Source organism: Nestor notabilis, unplaced genomic scaffold, assembly GCF_000696875.1.
Source record: "Nestor notabilis isolate BGI_N333 unplaced genomic scaffold, ASM69687v1 scaffold14483, whole genome shotgun sequence".
Classification (NCBI taxonomy): Eukaryota; Metazoa; Chordata; class Aves; order Psittaciformes; family Psittacidae; genus Nestor; species Nestor notabilis.
Window position 1 is genome coordinate 21,155 of NW_009921574.1, and position 15,150 is coordinate 36,304.

A 15,150-nucleotide genomic window follows, 5' to 3' on the forward strand; every position below is an offset into this window, starting at 1 on the left:
TTTGAGGATTTGAGGAACCTTTAGTACATGATGTTCCTTTCTAGAACTCATTCTTTCAACCTTTAGGGATATTAGCGTGTTTTTCTGATGTCTTCCTATGTCTTCCTCCACTTTCCCTTCCAGAACAGAAATATTTCTTGTTGCTGTTACTTTACCAGGAGGTTCCTATAATGGGCTTATCCACTCTTGTCCAGAAAACAGTATGTCTAAATAGCCTTTTCCAAACAGCCTAGCATTCATTCTGCCTGCACTCTGCCCTCACTGGAATGAACTCAACTGATGAAAAAGCAGATTGTTGGCTGGCACAGTCAACTGTGTTAATATTTTAACATATTTGAGTATACTAAGATACAAGTGAAGGGAATTCTTTTTCTTCTTATTGGAGTTGGGAAAATCTTTAGAAATGCTCACAATTTAATTAAAAAAAAATCCATCATTTTTCTGTGGATTTTTTTGAGATGATAAAATATGAGTACTAGGCAGAGTGGTGCAAACGTGGAAAAGGGTTAGTGCTGTGTCCTGGGTTCAGCTACAGCAGTCATTTTTCTCCTTCTTAGTAGCTGGTGCAGTGCTGTGGTTTTTGACTTTCAGCCTGGGAACAATGCTGATAACACCGATGTTTTTAGTTGTCGCTCAGTAATGTTTTTTCCAGCCAAGGACTCCTCTCATGCTCTGCCAGGGAGGAGAGGAAGCCGGGAGGGAGCAGAGACAGGACACCTGACCCAAACTGGCTGAAGGGCTATTCCATACCACAGCACATCACGCCCAGTATATAAACTGGGGAGAGTTACCTGGAAGGCCCAGATCGCTGCTCAGGTTGGGCTGGGTATCAGTCGGCGGGTGGTGAGCAGTTGTGTCCTCTCCCCTTGTTATTTTCCTTATCATTATTATTATTGGTAGCAGCAGTGGTTTTGTATTATATCTTAGTTACTGGAGTGCTGTTATCTCAACCTATGGGAGATACATTCTTCCGATTCTCCTCCCCATCCATCCAGGAGCAGGGGGAGGAAGAAGAGGGGGGAGTGAGCGAGCGGCTGTGTGGTTCTGAGTTACCGGCTGGGCTTAAACCACAACATGCTGACATATGTACAGCTGGCCTAATGGGTCTGCCTGGACTTCAGTGGATTATTATTGAATCTTGAGGGATTGTCTGTACCACTCTTCTTAACTGTGAGGATTCTCTTCACCTGTATAAACGATCACACTAGCATAAGTGCTGAGGAACCTGATGCAAACATGCAACTGACTAGGCTTTATACCCTGGATTGCTTGCTACTTTGACTAATCATTGGTTCTGCAGTAGCTGACAAGGCCCTCTCTGAGCCAGATCTTAACAAGTCAGTTTGGTGCCTTGTTATGAAACAGGTCCCGACTAAAAGACTTCATGGTTCAGACAATGTGGAACAAGCAATGGTTTCTTGAGCTTGCCCTGCAAGTTATATTCCTGTGCTCATAGAGGAGTGTTGCACTGAAGATAAGTCTATAGACTCAGACAGGCTCAGCAAAGAGTGAGCTACATTTTCATTCTATTTGTAGCATAAATTAATCCATAGTTTAGATAAACTGCCAACACAAAATTGAAAGTTCAGAGGAATGAGTCGTTTTCTCTTTTAGTTCTTGAGCATGAATAAAACTTTTGACAATGAGAAATAAATGTATTCAGAGATCTATTTCTCACTTTTTTTAGCTCTAATATATAGAAATGATGTCTCTTTGTTTTTACAATTCGGAATTATATGTAACATTTAATTTATTGTGTTGGAGATTTAATTTTTTTTTTTTTTTTTTCTAATAACATTATTTCTTAACACATATTTTAGGAAATAAATCACCAATTTTGTGCAAAGATTTCATTTGTAGTGGTCACAGAAAATAACATACTGTCTGAAAATACATTGAATACCAGTAAGAATGTTGATATTTGGAGAATTTGAGGATTCTTTTAGGATGTAACAGAAGTGTTTTGATAATGATTTATGAATTCGGTCGTTAAAAAAAAAAAAAAGGCAATCACTCAAATATTTACTCAATTTTCTGAGTAATGTTCGGTGTTGGGCTACTGTGGTGGTTGGAAGGAGTCCAATACTGTATGAAGAAGAGGTGATATTATATGATCATCATCCTGGATTTGAGGCAGGACTAATGGGGTGGAAAGGGTTTAAAAAGACTCTAAAAATCAAGCTATTTGCTTCTCCATGGAGGCTTTAAGTCATTGTTCAAGTAGATGGGAAGCTTTTCCTCTAGTTTCTTGTTTATATTTTGGTTTTGATAACCCTGTGTTATGGATATGAGTTGCACTGAGTCCAATTTTATGGGAGAATTTAATCTTCGGCCTTGTATTTTGTGACGTCCAGAGTCCATATCTATATACAAAGCGTAATGCCCAAATGACGTTTCATAGAAACGTTGGATATTTTTCAAACAATATTGTTTCAATTCATAGTCCAGTAAAGACTGCTAGAAGTGCTTCTGGGTAAATCTGTTAAGAGAGCGAAAGGCTTATGTACTACTACATGTTAAATGCAGTTGCCTGCAAGACCTCTACACAGTATAGAGACGTTACTTGAACTATCTTAGGTAGAGACTGGCAGGTATGTAGAAATTTTTAGAGATTTTTCCTCCCAAATAAAGTACATTTTGAACCTCTGAAATCTATCCAGCAGGCACCCATTATATGCTTCCTTTCTTGCCATAGTCTTTCTTTTTAGTTTGAATAGTGGAAAATGAGCAAGAATATGTTTGTGTTGGTATACTCAGAAAATAATAATTTTATTTTTTCCCCTGATGTTAGAGTTAGTTTCAGTAAGTGGTGAGTAGGAAGGAAGGATCAGCCAAAGTCAAACACCTTAATTTTTCAGCGTGTGCTCAGGAAGGATGCTTTTATTCGGCATCGGCCATATTCCTCATGTACTGCTACTGATTTGTGGTTATACAAGAGTGAATCTGGTTTGCTGAATTCTACTGTATGTGCGTGTCTAAGTTTTCATGCTCCTCTCTTCATAATGTGTATTGTTAATTTATTATTGTAAACATTCCATTTTGAGCTCTAAGTCAGTAACTTACTGCTGAAGACTTCAGTATGAAGACAATGTCTTTACTTACTGTTGTTTTAATGTAATTTCAGGAAATCAAAAAATTCATCAAAGGTGTTTCAGAGAAGATAAAAAAAACTAGGGACAAGTATGGCATTAATGACAATGGCACAACAGAGGTAAATAGCTTAAGGAGGTAATTATGTACTTCTTTGCAGTCCTTGAAAGCTATTACTTTTTCAACTGTTTTCTTCTGTAGCCACGAGTTTTATATCAGTTGGATAGGATTACTCCCACACAACTAGAGAAGTTTCTGGAGACTTGTAGGGACAAATACATGAGGTAAGTGTTCAGCCTGTTATTTTCTCTATTCCCCCCCCCCAATTTAGTGTTTGTTCTCTTTGTTTGCAATCTAGGAGTATATTTTGCTATTTTTCCTGTGTGAAGGTTGGTTCTGCTGTGAATGAAGTACAAATATAGAATAAGAAACAGTTTGCCCCAGTGACATAAACGTTTGCAGGACAAAGGTAGAATGAAAAAAAAAAAAACATTTCCCATTACAACGCAAAGCTATCTGCTTGTTTTTAGGCACCTTTCTTCTGAAACAGTAGTGAACACAGTTTTCTTCTGTAGCTATTTACTTATATCCACACACTGTTTTGACAGCAGAGTTTCGTAAAAGCCAGAAGTGATAGGATTCAGAGTGAGGTGAAGGAGGATATTGTTCGAACACTTTTTTTTACACCCACTGGCACACATGTTCCCTTCCTTCTTGCTAGAGATTGTTCTAAACCTCCAAAGAGTCCATGCAAAATAATGTCTCAATAGATCAGTTTTAAATCTACATGAACCTTGATAGTTATACTTAATCTACACAGTCTGTGAAGAGTTATGTCACACTTCATGCTAACATATTTTTGAATCTGTAATTCTTGGCCTCTAACTAAGTAGTGATACTGTGGATATTTTCATCTCTTTATCCATCAAGAGTCCTTTCATTTCTTTAGACTCCTTGGATTTCATAATTGGCATGAAGCCATTTGCAACATCTGCTTTGTGGGCTCATGCTCACTTTTATTGATTGTTTACTAATATTTCTTCTTTTTCTAGAAAATTAATGTCTATATTAAATTCTTAACAAAACTACTTCATAGCAATTACCAGGCTTTTTGTTTTCAGTTACTAGGATTACTTGCTTAGGTTTGTCTTAAGTTTTCTTAAACATTAATTGCCTATTTTACTGTAGTGAATTGCTTTAGCGTACTATATTATGCTGATCTGATAGCTGAAATATGGTACCCTTGGAAAGGATCTAATTGCTGTGATGTTTTTGTTGTAACAGTGAGAACAATAACCTCTACTTAAATAATTTTTTTACAGTCACCCAGAATTAATTCCTTTAGATGTTATGTGCTAAATCACTACCAGACAGCAATTTTACCTGGTAGGAGTTCATCAAGGAAAATGCAAGAAGCTGCTATAAGCTAGAATAATTCAGGAAGTGGTACTGTGCCTTAAGTTCATACGTTATGTTTGCTCTAGAAGAGCAGATCACATTGCACTCTGTGCAAGCTTAAGAATGCTAACTGTAGGATATGAACAAAATTGTAGTGGAGAATGTAAACCACCCCTCACATCTCATTTTGAGATCACATTATAATGTAGTGGTCTTTGACTTAGAAAAAGACAAATGTGGGAATGAGCCCATTACATGCATAACTTGAAGGGAAAGTAGGTCATCAGTATAGGGCTTTTGAATAAGATGAAAACAAGAAGGCATTAATATCCGGATTTTGCTCTGATTAAAAAGCAGTATGCATAATAATTTCTTAAGGAAGACTTTAATAAAGGTCTTTCGTGCTTAAACATGTAAAGAGGAGTTATGGAAATGTTTGCATATGGGATTTCCCTGAATGGAGAATTCTGAATCGACTGCTTGATGCTTAGGAGGAAGAGGACAAGCATTTTGTTTCTCATATGGATGTTATACTGGATCTGTGTAATACCTATGTGACAGGGTATCTGCTTGCCTTGCATGAGCTCAGTCTTGAGTATTGGTGAACACTTAACCTTTCTCCTTTTTGTTTACTTAAAAGAAGATTAAAAAATAAAAAAATAAAAAAACTTCTCATATATTTAACAGAATAGTTTCTGTCTTTGCTTGCTTAGGATTTTATACCTTATCGAGCTCTGTCTCTTTCTGTATTTTCTAATAAGAGAATTTCTTCATCAGGGCACAGATGGAGCCTGGTTCTGCAGTAGGAGCTCTTTGTGCACAGAGTATTGGTGAGCCTGGTACACAGATGACTCTGAAGACTTTCCATTTTGCTGGTGTTGCTTCAATGAACATTACTTTGGGTGTCCCAAGAATCAAAGAAATCATTAATGCTTCAAAGGCTATTAGGTAATAATATTGCTTTGGTTTGGGTTTTTTTATGCCTTTGCCTAAGTGAAACTGATGGAAAGAAATGATAGCATTTCCCAGTTCGCAGTAACGTATTAGACAACACTGAATTCATGGAATACCCAAACAAGAAAAATGTAGTATCTGCCCAACTAAGTGATACTTAAGGTCAGAAAAGAGACAAGTTATATTTTTCTGAAACTCAAATGAGATAAAGTGGTTATTTATTAAGTTTAATATTCCATTAGGTGTGTCTTATGTATCATGAAACTTTCTGGTGTTTAGCAGTAGTTGAAGTATACCCTAGCTATTCTATGATTCTATTCCTAAGCATCCATGAAGCTATACTTAAATAATACTAGAATAGTGTACCTGATGAAAATAGTCACTAGTTGTTGTGTTATAATCTCATGCACGTTTGCTTGCTTTTAGCAGCCTGAAACACGTGTTCAATATGTTTTCTAAAATGTACCTGAGGAAGCTGAAGGTCTCTTTATCTTACTAAATACTGCTCTAGATAAGAGATACGTTCTCTAGGGCAGGCTGTAGTTCAAATTGCTGTCTGTAGTCTAGTTGAGCCATTTCCTAAGTGTTTGTTTTGTGTATGTGTGTTTATTCTTTGTAGCACCCCTATTATAACAGCACAGTTGGACAAAGATGATGATCCTGATTTTGCCCGTCTAGTTAAAGGAAGAATTGAGAAAACATTACTAGGAGAGGTAGGAAAAAATTTATTATTGCTAATGCTTTAAATGTAAAGATTAGCCAATTGCTATGGGGCATTTTAATAATTTTCACATGCTAACTGTTTCATCCTTATCTCCTAAAGATTTCAGAATATATTGAGGAAGTGTTTCTCCCAGATGATTGTTTCATCCTTGTTAAGCTGTCTTTAGAGCGCATTAGACTACTGAGATTAGAGGTGAGTTGGCCAGTTCTTATGCAGAATGTTACCTGGGTAAATTCCAAAGGGTCTCTTAATCCTGTCTCAGAAACACTAATCAGACCAGTGAAAGTTAAAAAAGAAAGTGAACAGAGGATGTCCTGTGGCTACATTATATTTTTTCCCCCCTTTCTTCATTGTCAAGTGGATAATTTTTCTTTTATTTGGAAACAAGAGAACATACATTCTTTTACTGTTGTCTTGCTAAATACAAGGATGCCACTTCTGTCCACTAGTTAGTGTATGGGCTGGTACCCTCACCAGTTTATAAGAGTAACAATTTTTGCTTATTTTTCTACCTTTTGCTTTTTTCTGTTGAAAGACTGTTGCATCAGTGTGAGCAGATTTGTATATGTGAAGAGAAATACCCTGATGTTTGCTGGCCTACTTTTTCCACAGGTGAATGCAGAGACTGTGCGCTACTCTATTTGCATATCTAAACTCAGAGTAAAGCCTGGGGATGTTGCTGTCCATGGAGAAGCAGTTGTATGTGTGACTCCTCGTGAAAATAGCAAGAGTTCAATGTATTATGTATTGCAGTCCCTGAAGGAAGAACTACCAAAGGTAAAACCAGAGGCTGTCTCATGCTTCTGTGGGAGGTAATCAGTAATAATTTGGGGTTCTATGGTGGAAAGACTAAATTAATTCTTGTTAGTATAGACAGTGAAATAGGCTGAGTCTATAGCTCTTAGATTGCAATGCTACTACTTTTCAGATGAAGGCCCTGTTACTAATCTTAATAAATCAAATTTAAGCCTTGATACTTCCCTTACAGTGTTTACTGAAGCGTTCCAAATGCAGCAGTTTAATGAAATAGTTATATATTCTTCCAGCTGCATGTAGAATTTACAATACATGACAGTATCTGGCATTTTTGCAGCACTCTCTGAAAAGACTACTTTGCGGTTTAAAAATAGTGATAAACAAATCTCTGTATTATTGGCAGGATGCCCTTTCATTTGTGTGGGTCTGTCACCATGAGACCCAGGTCTGATGCGAGGTGATCTGGCGTAAAATATATAGGTAGTGAGTAAGGTTTATGGTACAGTGTGAATGTCACATTTGCACTCATATATTTAAGAACAGAAAATCTTGTTTCATATATATTTTAACTGTGCATTTAGTCCAAAGACTGGAGCTTCTAAATACTTCTGAATGCTGATAAGGGTTACCCTTTTAATACTGCGTTACTGTATGCATCAAAGTTGCTAGCATTTTTTTGGTTTGTGAAGGTTGTAGTGCAAGGCATACCAGAGGTTTCCCGAGCTGTCATTCATATTGATGAACAAAGTGGAAAGGAAAAATATAAACTTCTAGTTGAAGGTGATAATCTGCGGGCTGTTATGGCTACTCATGGAGTGAAAGGAACAAAAACGTCCTCTAACAACACTTACGAGGTAATGTTTAAATGGATTCTGGGGTGGTTTTTTTTCCCCCCTTAGCATCTTTATTACAAGTGCTTGTTTGTGCTCAGATGCAGCAGTTGATATCTAATCAAGCCTGATTTCACTAATAGTTGTCAGAATGCATTAACTCAAGAGAATAGTTCAACTTGCAGCACTATTCACTTGAAAAAAGCTTTTTCAATGAATATTTTTAAAACTGAGAAATGCAAAATGGTAGTAATGGAAATGGAGTGTTAATCTGACATCAAATGGGAATTGTTCCAGGAATACACTTGCTCCAAGCATTTGGTTCTTCATTAATCTAACTTAATCTTTTGTGTAGGTAGAGAAGACACTGGGAATTGAAGCTGCGCGGACAACCATTATCAATGAGATTCAGTATACAATGGTGAACCATGGTATGAGCATTGACAGGAGACATGTTATGTTGCTGTCTGATCTAATGACTTACAAGGTTGGTTCTGAGTTTTTTGTATATGTTACATGTCCTTTTTATACAGACTAATTTCACCATGTTTGAGAAGGATGGGTGAGCTAGGGACATGGAAATCAGTTTTATGTTTAAAGAATTGTAAGTTACACTGACAAAATACTGCTGTTTGCATATCAAACAAAATGCTTAATTAATATAGTTCTTGGGGTGGAGGGGAGAAGGCCTATTTTGACTGAAAACAAGTTGATATAATGAGTAGGTTATCATAATTTTGATTTTGAAATACGAAGGCTAAAAATTGTGGTATGAAAATCAACCATTTGGGTAACGATGCATGCAATTTAAGGCTTGCTGTGCAGAAAACCACATGGGGTGTGGTTCATAGCAGCTGTGCTGTATGTAAGAGTCAAAGGATACAGAAATTAGAAATAGAATCAGATTACATGTAGAGTATGAACAGTCTTCCAGAACTTGTTAGTAGAAAATCCTATCTGTTCTTTATCGATTTACTTTCTTTCCTTCACATTCATTACATTTTTTAGATTTGACTGCACTTAGTGAAGTAAGATTTTCCACTTTGCCTGCCAGAGTACAAGACTTTAATTTGGGTAAAATGGATGAGGGAGTTCTGACTTCACCCCAAACTGTAGGGCTTTGTTGTACTGAGTTGCAGCAGTCCCCAGGGCTGGCCATGGAGAGCTGTGACCCAATAGTGGAAAAGGGCATCAGTGTGCAGTGTTTTACACTTGTTGGGCTCCTAGCATGTATTCTTTTGTCTGTACTTCTGACTTGTGCTTCATTGCACAGTCTGTTATAATCAGAGGCAGAAATACTTAGATTAAAAAGCTAATTTTTTTTTTTTGAGTGGAAAAATGAAGATTTAATGTCTTCTGTAATCTCCTGGCAGCTTAAGTCAGACTTATCAGTAGACAATAGGCAGCAGCTTCAGCATAATGCTCTCAGACCCCACTAAAGTTTTTAGCTCAGCAACTACTTAAGAATTGTGTGGGTTTTTTTCTCCACATGCTGTGTTTCTCTCAATCTTTCCAATATTCTTGCTTTTGAACAAATACAAATCTATTAACCATGTATAACAGCTTCTGTTGTGTGTGAATAATCATTTATGTTTTATCTAAATATTATTACCAAACTATTACCGTCAGGATGTTTAATTGTGAAGCAGCATATTATGACAATGTTATATTGTGGATAGTAACCTTTCACTTACTAGTAGTTTCTTGTGTTAGAATAAAAGCTACATTTCTGTTGTTCATTTGATTTGCTTCTTCAGCGAGCTTAACTAACTTCCAGGTACTGTTGTGACTGATAGTCTTTCTTTTGTTTGGTTTTTTTTCATCAATTAAGGGTGAAGTGCTGGGTATTACTAGGTTTGGACTGGCAAAAATGAAGGAAAGTGTGTTGATGCTGGCTTCTTTTGAGAAGACTGCGGACCATCTGTTTGATGCTGCCTACTTTGGGCAGAAGGATTCTGTTTGTGGTAGGTATTGCAAATTCTGTTGCAGTTTGTGATCCCTACCTAGCACTTTTAAAGTTCTTCAAAGTATTGAAATTTTGTCATTTTTAAGCATTTTGTTCAGTTTACAGGTCAAAAACTTCTTGATCCTGGAAGTTTGGTGGATGTTTCTCTACTTCTAAATCAGAGATCTTGATATCAATTGGACATTTGTTATATGTTTCTTAAAGTAGACTTTTAGTAGGTTGGTTTTACTTCTTACCACATAGCTCAGTGAAATACCAGGGAATGTGTCCCACTATCAGTAATTCTAGGGGTTGTTTTAGTTGTAGAAGTTTGTGTATCTTCCAACAACTACAGCTGATTAAGGAATTTAGTACCCCATTCAGTATTCAGGTTTTGTTTTCATTCCTACTTAGAAGTAGGAATGTTACGCTTCAGCCAGTGTAGGTGGTGTACTGCGCACAGTGGTTGCCTATGGGGTTTGTCAGTTGTACCTAGAAATAAACAGGCAAAACTCTTGACTTCTTCAGTTGGTTCTAATCTAAATAGATCAAAATTGTATTTGGAATTTTTTGTTTTTGTGTAATTAGAAGCTTTGTTTCAGCACTCCATTCATTAACATAACACCAAAGATTCCTGTTAGGAGAAATTCCTTTTTAAATATCTGTTCTTCAGTTTTAAAGTGAAGTTCATTAATATCCACTGAATTATCCTCTCACTGAATTCATGTAAGAATCTGATAAAAGTTTAAAAGTACATGCATACATGCACACAGTGCATGTATGCACATGTACGTATGGCCAAACTGAAAATTCAGATAATGGGTTTTGACATTCTGTTTGTCTCTTAATTTTGCATTTCTGCCGTGTACTCTAAAAAAAGAAAAATAATTTCAATTCCAAATGTTAAACACCTTTGCCTCCATTCCTCCGACATTTCATTCTCCTATAAACTACCTACATTTTGGAATGATTTTGTAAAAAGTCTCTATCTAGTAGGTTAAGCAGAGAAAAGGAGAAGTCGAGCAGGTTTCACCCTGTTCTTCATCTGTTTATGTAATACAGAATACATTCTGGAGCTGTAACTGCTCATTTGGAGTTTCTGGGTGCTAATGAAGTAAAAAATATGAATATATTATGCTAAGGTTCACTAGTTTGTATGTATTTCTAGGTGGTCTTAGAAAGTGTAGTCAATTTCAAACTGTGGTTTGTGGACCATATATTTACTGAATTGCTGGAATCTGTTAGAAATGTTTGTATTACCAGCTTGTATTTTAAGAACTCTGGCACTTTTGGCACTTTCTGGCTGTCCAGCATCCCATGTGAGTGGGATTTGCCTTTTTTTTTTTTTTTTTTTTTTTTTTTAATATATTTTGTATTATTCTTTGTCCATGACTAAAGCAAAGATTCTATTAAGAGACAGTAAGGAATAGAAAATGTTTTCTCAAAGTCCCCTCTGAGCTGGTAAAATCTAATGTGGAAAGCAAAGATCCTTTCTTGTTGCCTTCTATATAAATGTTTTGGTTCAAATGAGGAAATGGAATGGACGAAACAGAAAATCATTGTCTGTCTTCCAAAATTGAAGAGATGATACTGGCTTACTTGTATGAAAAAGTGCTGTGCAGCTGCCTGACCTGGCCATCACTAGTTATCTCTTTGAATTGCTATAAAAAGTCTTTTGGACACTCATGGCTTTGCATCTCCAGAGCAGGAAAAACTTATAAATGTTGCCAAGAAAGATGAGCATGTACCCAAAATCAACAACTATAGGTGCTGAACTGAATGGCATCTCAAATCAGTGCTTCGCCTGAATGTGTGGGTGTAGTTTTAGATCTTGAGATCTTTGAATCTCTTTTGTCTTGAAAGATGCATTCCCCTGCCAGGAGAGAATGGGGAACAACTGATTCCTGCTTTACCTACATTAAGACAAGCATTTTCTGTTGAGAATTGCTGATGCCACCTTTCAGTGGGTAGAGTGGATTGAAATTAGAGGAGTATATCCAGTTCCAGCAGCATCCGCTGGATGTTGGAAGCAGGATCTGCAGGAAGTGCTACTGTCTGCAAGCCAGTGCTTAGAGATACAGTCAGTTTACTTTTCTGTCCCCTTTCCAAAGAGCAGCCAACAACACTCTTCTTCAAACTTGAAGAGTGGTAGCTGAGAGCTACAGATCACTGCTGTGATGTTCATTTATGAGTAGGTCTGGAAGGGAAGTGTCAAAAATTCTGCAGTAAGAACAGTATGACTGGCTTCATCTCTACGTAGCTTCTTCCAGCTGTGAGAGCAGCAGTTCATAGCTGTCAGCCAGATGCTTAAATCTGCAATAGCGTACAACTGGTAGCATTACAAGACTAGCCACTGGAGGAGGCTTGGATGGTCATTAGAGCGGAGTGTGCTGTTGTGGCAGTTCTGCCATCAATTATATCGTTATCTTCACCTGTCTGATATGATTGTCCTTGGTCTCTACTATACATTAGTCTCAGCAGATATATCGCATACACTTGGTTGTTAGTGGCATGTTCTGCTTGAATGTTTCCTGCTGTATATGGCTGCTGTCAGATGCTGCAAGCTACTACTTTGCCCATGAGGCAAAAGGGAGGTGGGGAGGAAGGCTTCTGGTTGTACACATGGAAGTATTGTAAGGGGAGAAGGATTCCCACAACTAAATGCAGTTTCCATGGTTCAGTGATTTGCTCAGGTTGAAAAGTTACTGTGCAAAATGAGTTAGGTTTTATTCTGCTAGATGTTGCAAAGGTATTTCTTTTATCCATTGTAACCTGCATGCTATAGGGCTTGTACAAAGTAGCGGGCCGAAATACACATTAACTCCTAACAATTCTATTTTGCACAAGGTTTTTAAGTGCAAAGTGTTGGTAAATATGTACTAGAAATGCAGCAATGGTCTGAGAGCAAAAATACAGAATCTTCATTCATTTAAATATTTAAACATTTAAATAACACTTAAATAACTAATCAAATCTCAGCAGAATTTTAAGCAAATTTATTTTTATTGTTTGTGTGATCAAATGTACAGATATTTGTTGTTACTTTCTTAAACATTTGTGTGAAAGATGAATGTTCTTGTACTTGTGAGAATGTGTAAAAGTGTCATTTGGATTGTAACAGCATGCTGAGTTAAAAAACAGTGGTGTCTGATAGCTTTCTTTTAATGTGAAATGTTCTTTAGAAAACTTGTATACATCAGTAGATCTGGAATATTAATGTGCCAGCATGTTGCTGTGAAAATGGTACAGCTGTCAGAAATAGCTGGGACAGACTAAATGTTTAAATTCAAAGCAAGCACTTTAATAATCACGAAAATACAAAAAGCAGTATAGGCAAAGCAGGGGTATGCCTCTGTCACTGGGAAGGTGCAGGGCTTTCAAGGGCACTTGGCCAGATGTGGCTGATTCTGTGATTCTTAGCACTGGGTCAGAGAATGAGCATGAAGTAACTTTGCCTTGCATATTCTGTTGTTTGCACTGAATGGAATGTGTCTTCTCCGAAAACACCTTCTGAAGCTCTTTCATTGCTAGAGCAGGTGTTTAGTTTACATTGAATTTTTCCTGCCTAGAATTCAAATAACATATTCTTCTGATAACCGTAACGTTTAACTTTATCTGGTGAAGAACCCTTGGCCTTTACATGTGAGGTTCAATGAGATTTAATAGGCAAGGCATACAGAACAGGCAAATGAAAATAGTTCTGTAAATCCCTGATCTTTGGATGTTCAAAATGTTTATTGTTTTTTCCTAGGTGTTTCTGAGTGCATCATCATGGGAATTCCAATGAATATTGGAACGGGACTTTTTAAGCTGTTGCACAAAGCAGACAAGGAATCAACCCCTGCCAGGAGGCCGCTGATATTTGATAATAGTGATTTTCATATTCCCATTGTTACATAGCAAAACAAGAAATAGTCAGAAAACATAAATTAAGAAATGTGTATCATCAGTTCTGTGTGTCTCTAACTGTGAAGTGGTAAGTGAAACACTCTCAAAAGAACAGTCGTTTACCACCTGTTAGTACAGACCCTGAAAGGTGAAGCTTCTCTGTACCAGAGAGTGGAAATAAATTTAAAGTGAATTTCGACTGATGAAATTCTTTCATGTGCTAGAATTAGATATTTGTGTTAATAGGTGGAAATTCGTTTTGACTCAGCATTAGACATGTATACTCAGAGTTGGTTAAAAAAACCCAAACAACCAAAAATGAAATAGCAAGACTGTTGAGTGAGCTTGCACAGAGTGCAATGTGGAAATGGCCTGTAACAGGAGCTGCAGAGGTCAATCTGAGGCTGTTGGAAACTTCAGAAAGCTGAACTAAGCGGTGAATTCATACTGAGTTAAACTTCAGGAGTGTAGTTGAAAGTGTTGGAAATACTTGTTCTCTACTTGTCTTTTGGGGTTTTCTTTAATTGTTTTTTCTTTTATCCCACGTTTTTATCCAGTAAATGGTCTTCTTCCCCAGGAATTCTGCTTTGAGACGTACCTGCAAGAAGCTGCAGATTGTAAAGCTGCTACTAAACTCTGAGAAGACTGATACAAGAACATTGCAAATACTAAATAGCTTTTCATACTATAGCAGCTGTTAAACTGCTGGAATCTGTCATTTACAGCAGTCAGTTTTGGGAAAGTTTTACACTTAAGCAGGATCAGCTGAACAGCAAGGTTTTATTTTAATATATAAAGTAGAAATAGAAAGAGAAGCTGTTTTCATACAGTGCCATGAAATAATTTCAGATTCTTTTAATCTTTAGCCTACTAGAGCAGTTTTCAGAATTGAATACTGATCTTAAATTATTTCAGTATAGTGTGTTTAAATATACTGTGGTGCTGTAGAGGGAAAGTATCTTAGTGTTTTCTTCTCAGCACTGTTTGGATATTCAGTGTGTTCGTAACATGGGTCAAGGTTAGAGAGAAACAAAACACAGAGAGGGAAAAGCTGAAGTAGTGCACTCTTACAGTAAAAGCAGGCTGCTGAGTGCTCTAGCATGTGAAAATGAAGAAGTTTGTGCTGCCATTTGTCTTTATGTAGCAACCAAAAGAAAAGTGCAAGGCTACATTCAGAGAATGTAATCTGTTTTAAGGTGCCACTGTGTTTATTTTTTAAGTCTTCCTTCATGCACAGAAGATCTAATGTGAAGTTCAACATAGCTATTCTCAAATTATTTTTTATTTTCAATGAGATGCTAAGATACGCTTCTGCCTAGATTTTGGCAGTGTAACAACTGAGAATGTAATGCATTTAGCATCTGCTCTAAAAGCCATAGATATTTTGTCTCCATTTTAACAATAGAAATTTCAGCATATATTGAGTTTTTAATTTTTTTCTTTGTGTGATCTCAGTGAGATTGCCATTTGTTGATCTGTCTCTGTAGAGGTCTAGCTCTTCTGCAGTGGGTTGAGTTTGTACCGAAATGAGTAACCACCTCTTTTTTTCTTTTTTTTCTTTTTTT

The 15,150-nt window shown here is 36.9% G+C and overlaps 1 protein-coding gene across 1 annotated transcript in view; it reads left to right on the plus strand.

Annotated features, from left to right (window-relative positions):
- The window catches only part of POLR3A (polymerase (RNA) III (DNA directed) polypeptide A, 155kDa), a gene marked incomplete at its 5' end in the record, with an annotated part of 34,494 nt that extends 20,897 nt beyond the window's left edge, over positions 1–13,597 (plus strand). The window contains 10 exons of the mRNA XM_010011220.1: positions 3,125–3,211; positions 3,292–3,374; positions 5,266–5,436; positions 6,062–6,155; positions 6,266–6,358; positions 6,779–6,943; positions 7,612–7,776; positions 8,108–8,239; positions 9,584–9,716; positions 13,449–13,597. Coding sequence (XP_010009522.1) covers positions 3,125–3,211; positions 3,292–3,374; positions 5,266–5,436; positions 6,062–6,155; positions 6,266–6,358; positions 6,779–6,943; positions 7,612–7,776; positions 8,108–8,239; positions 9,584–9,716; positions 13,449–13,597 — 1,272 coding nt within the window. The remainder of the gene's footprint in view (positions 1–3,124; positions 3,212–3,291; positions 3,375–5,265; positions 5,437–6,061; positions 6,156–6,265; positions 6,359–6,778; positions 6,944–7,611; positions 7,777–8,107; positions 8,240–9,583; positions 9,717–13,448) is intronic.
- Positions 13,598–15,150: the final 1,553 nt, after the last annotated feature.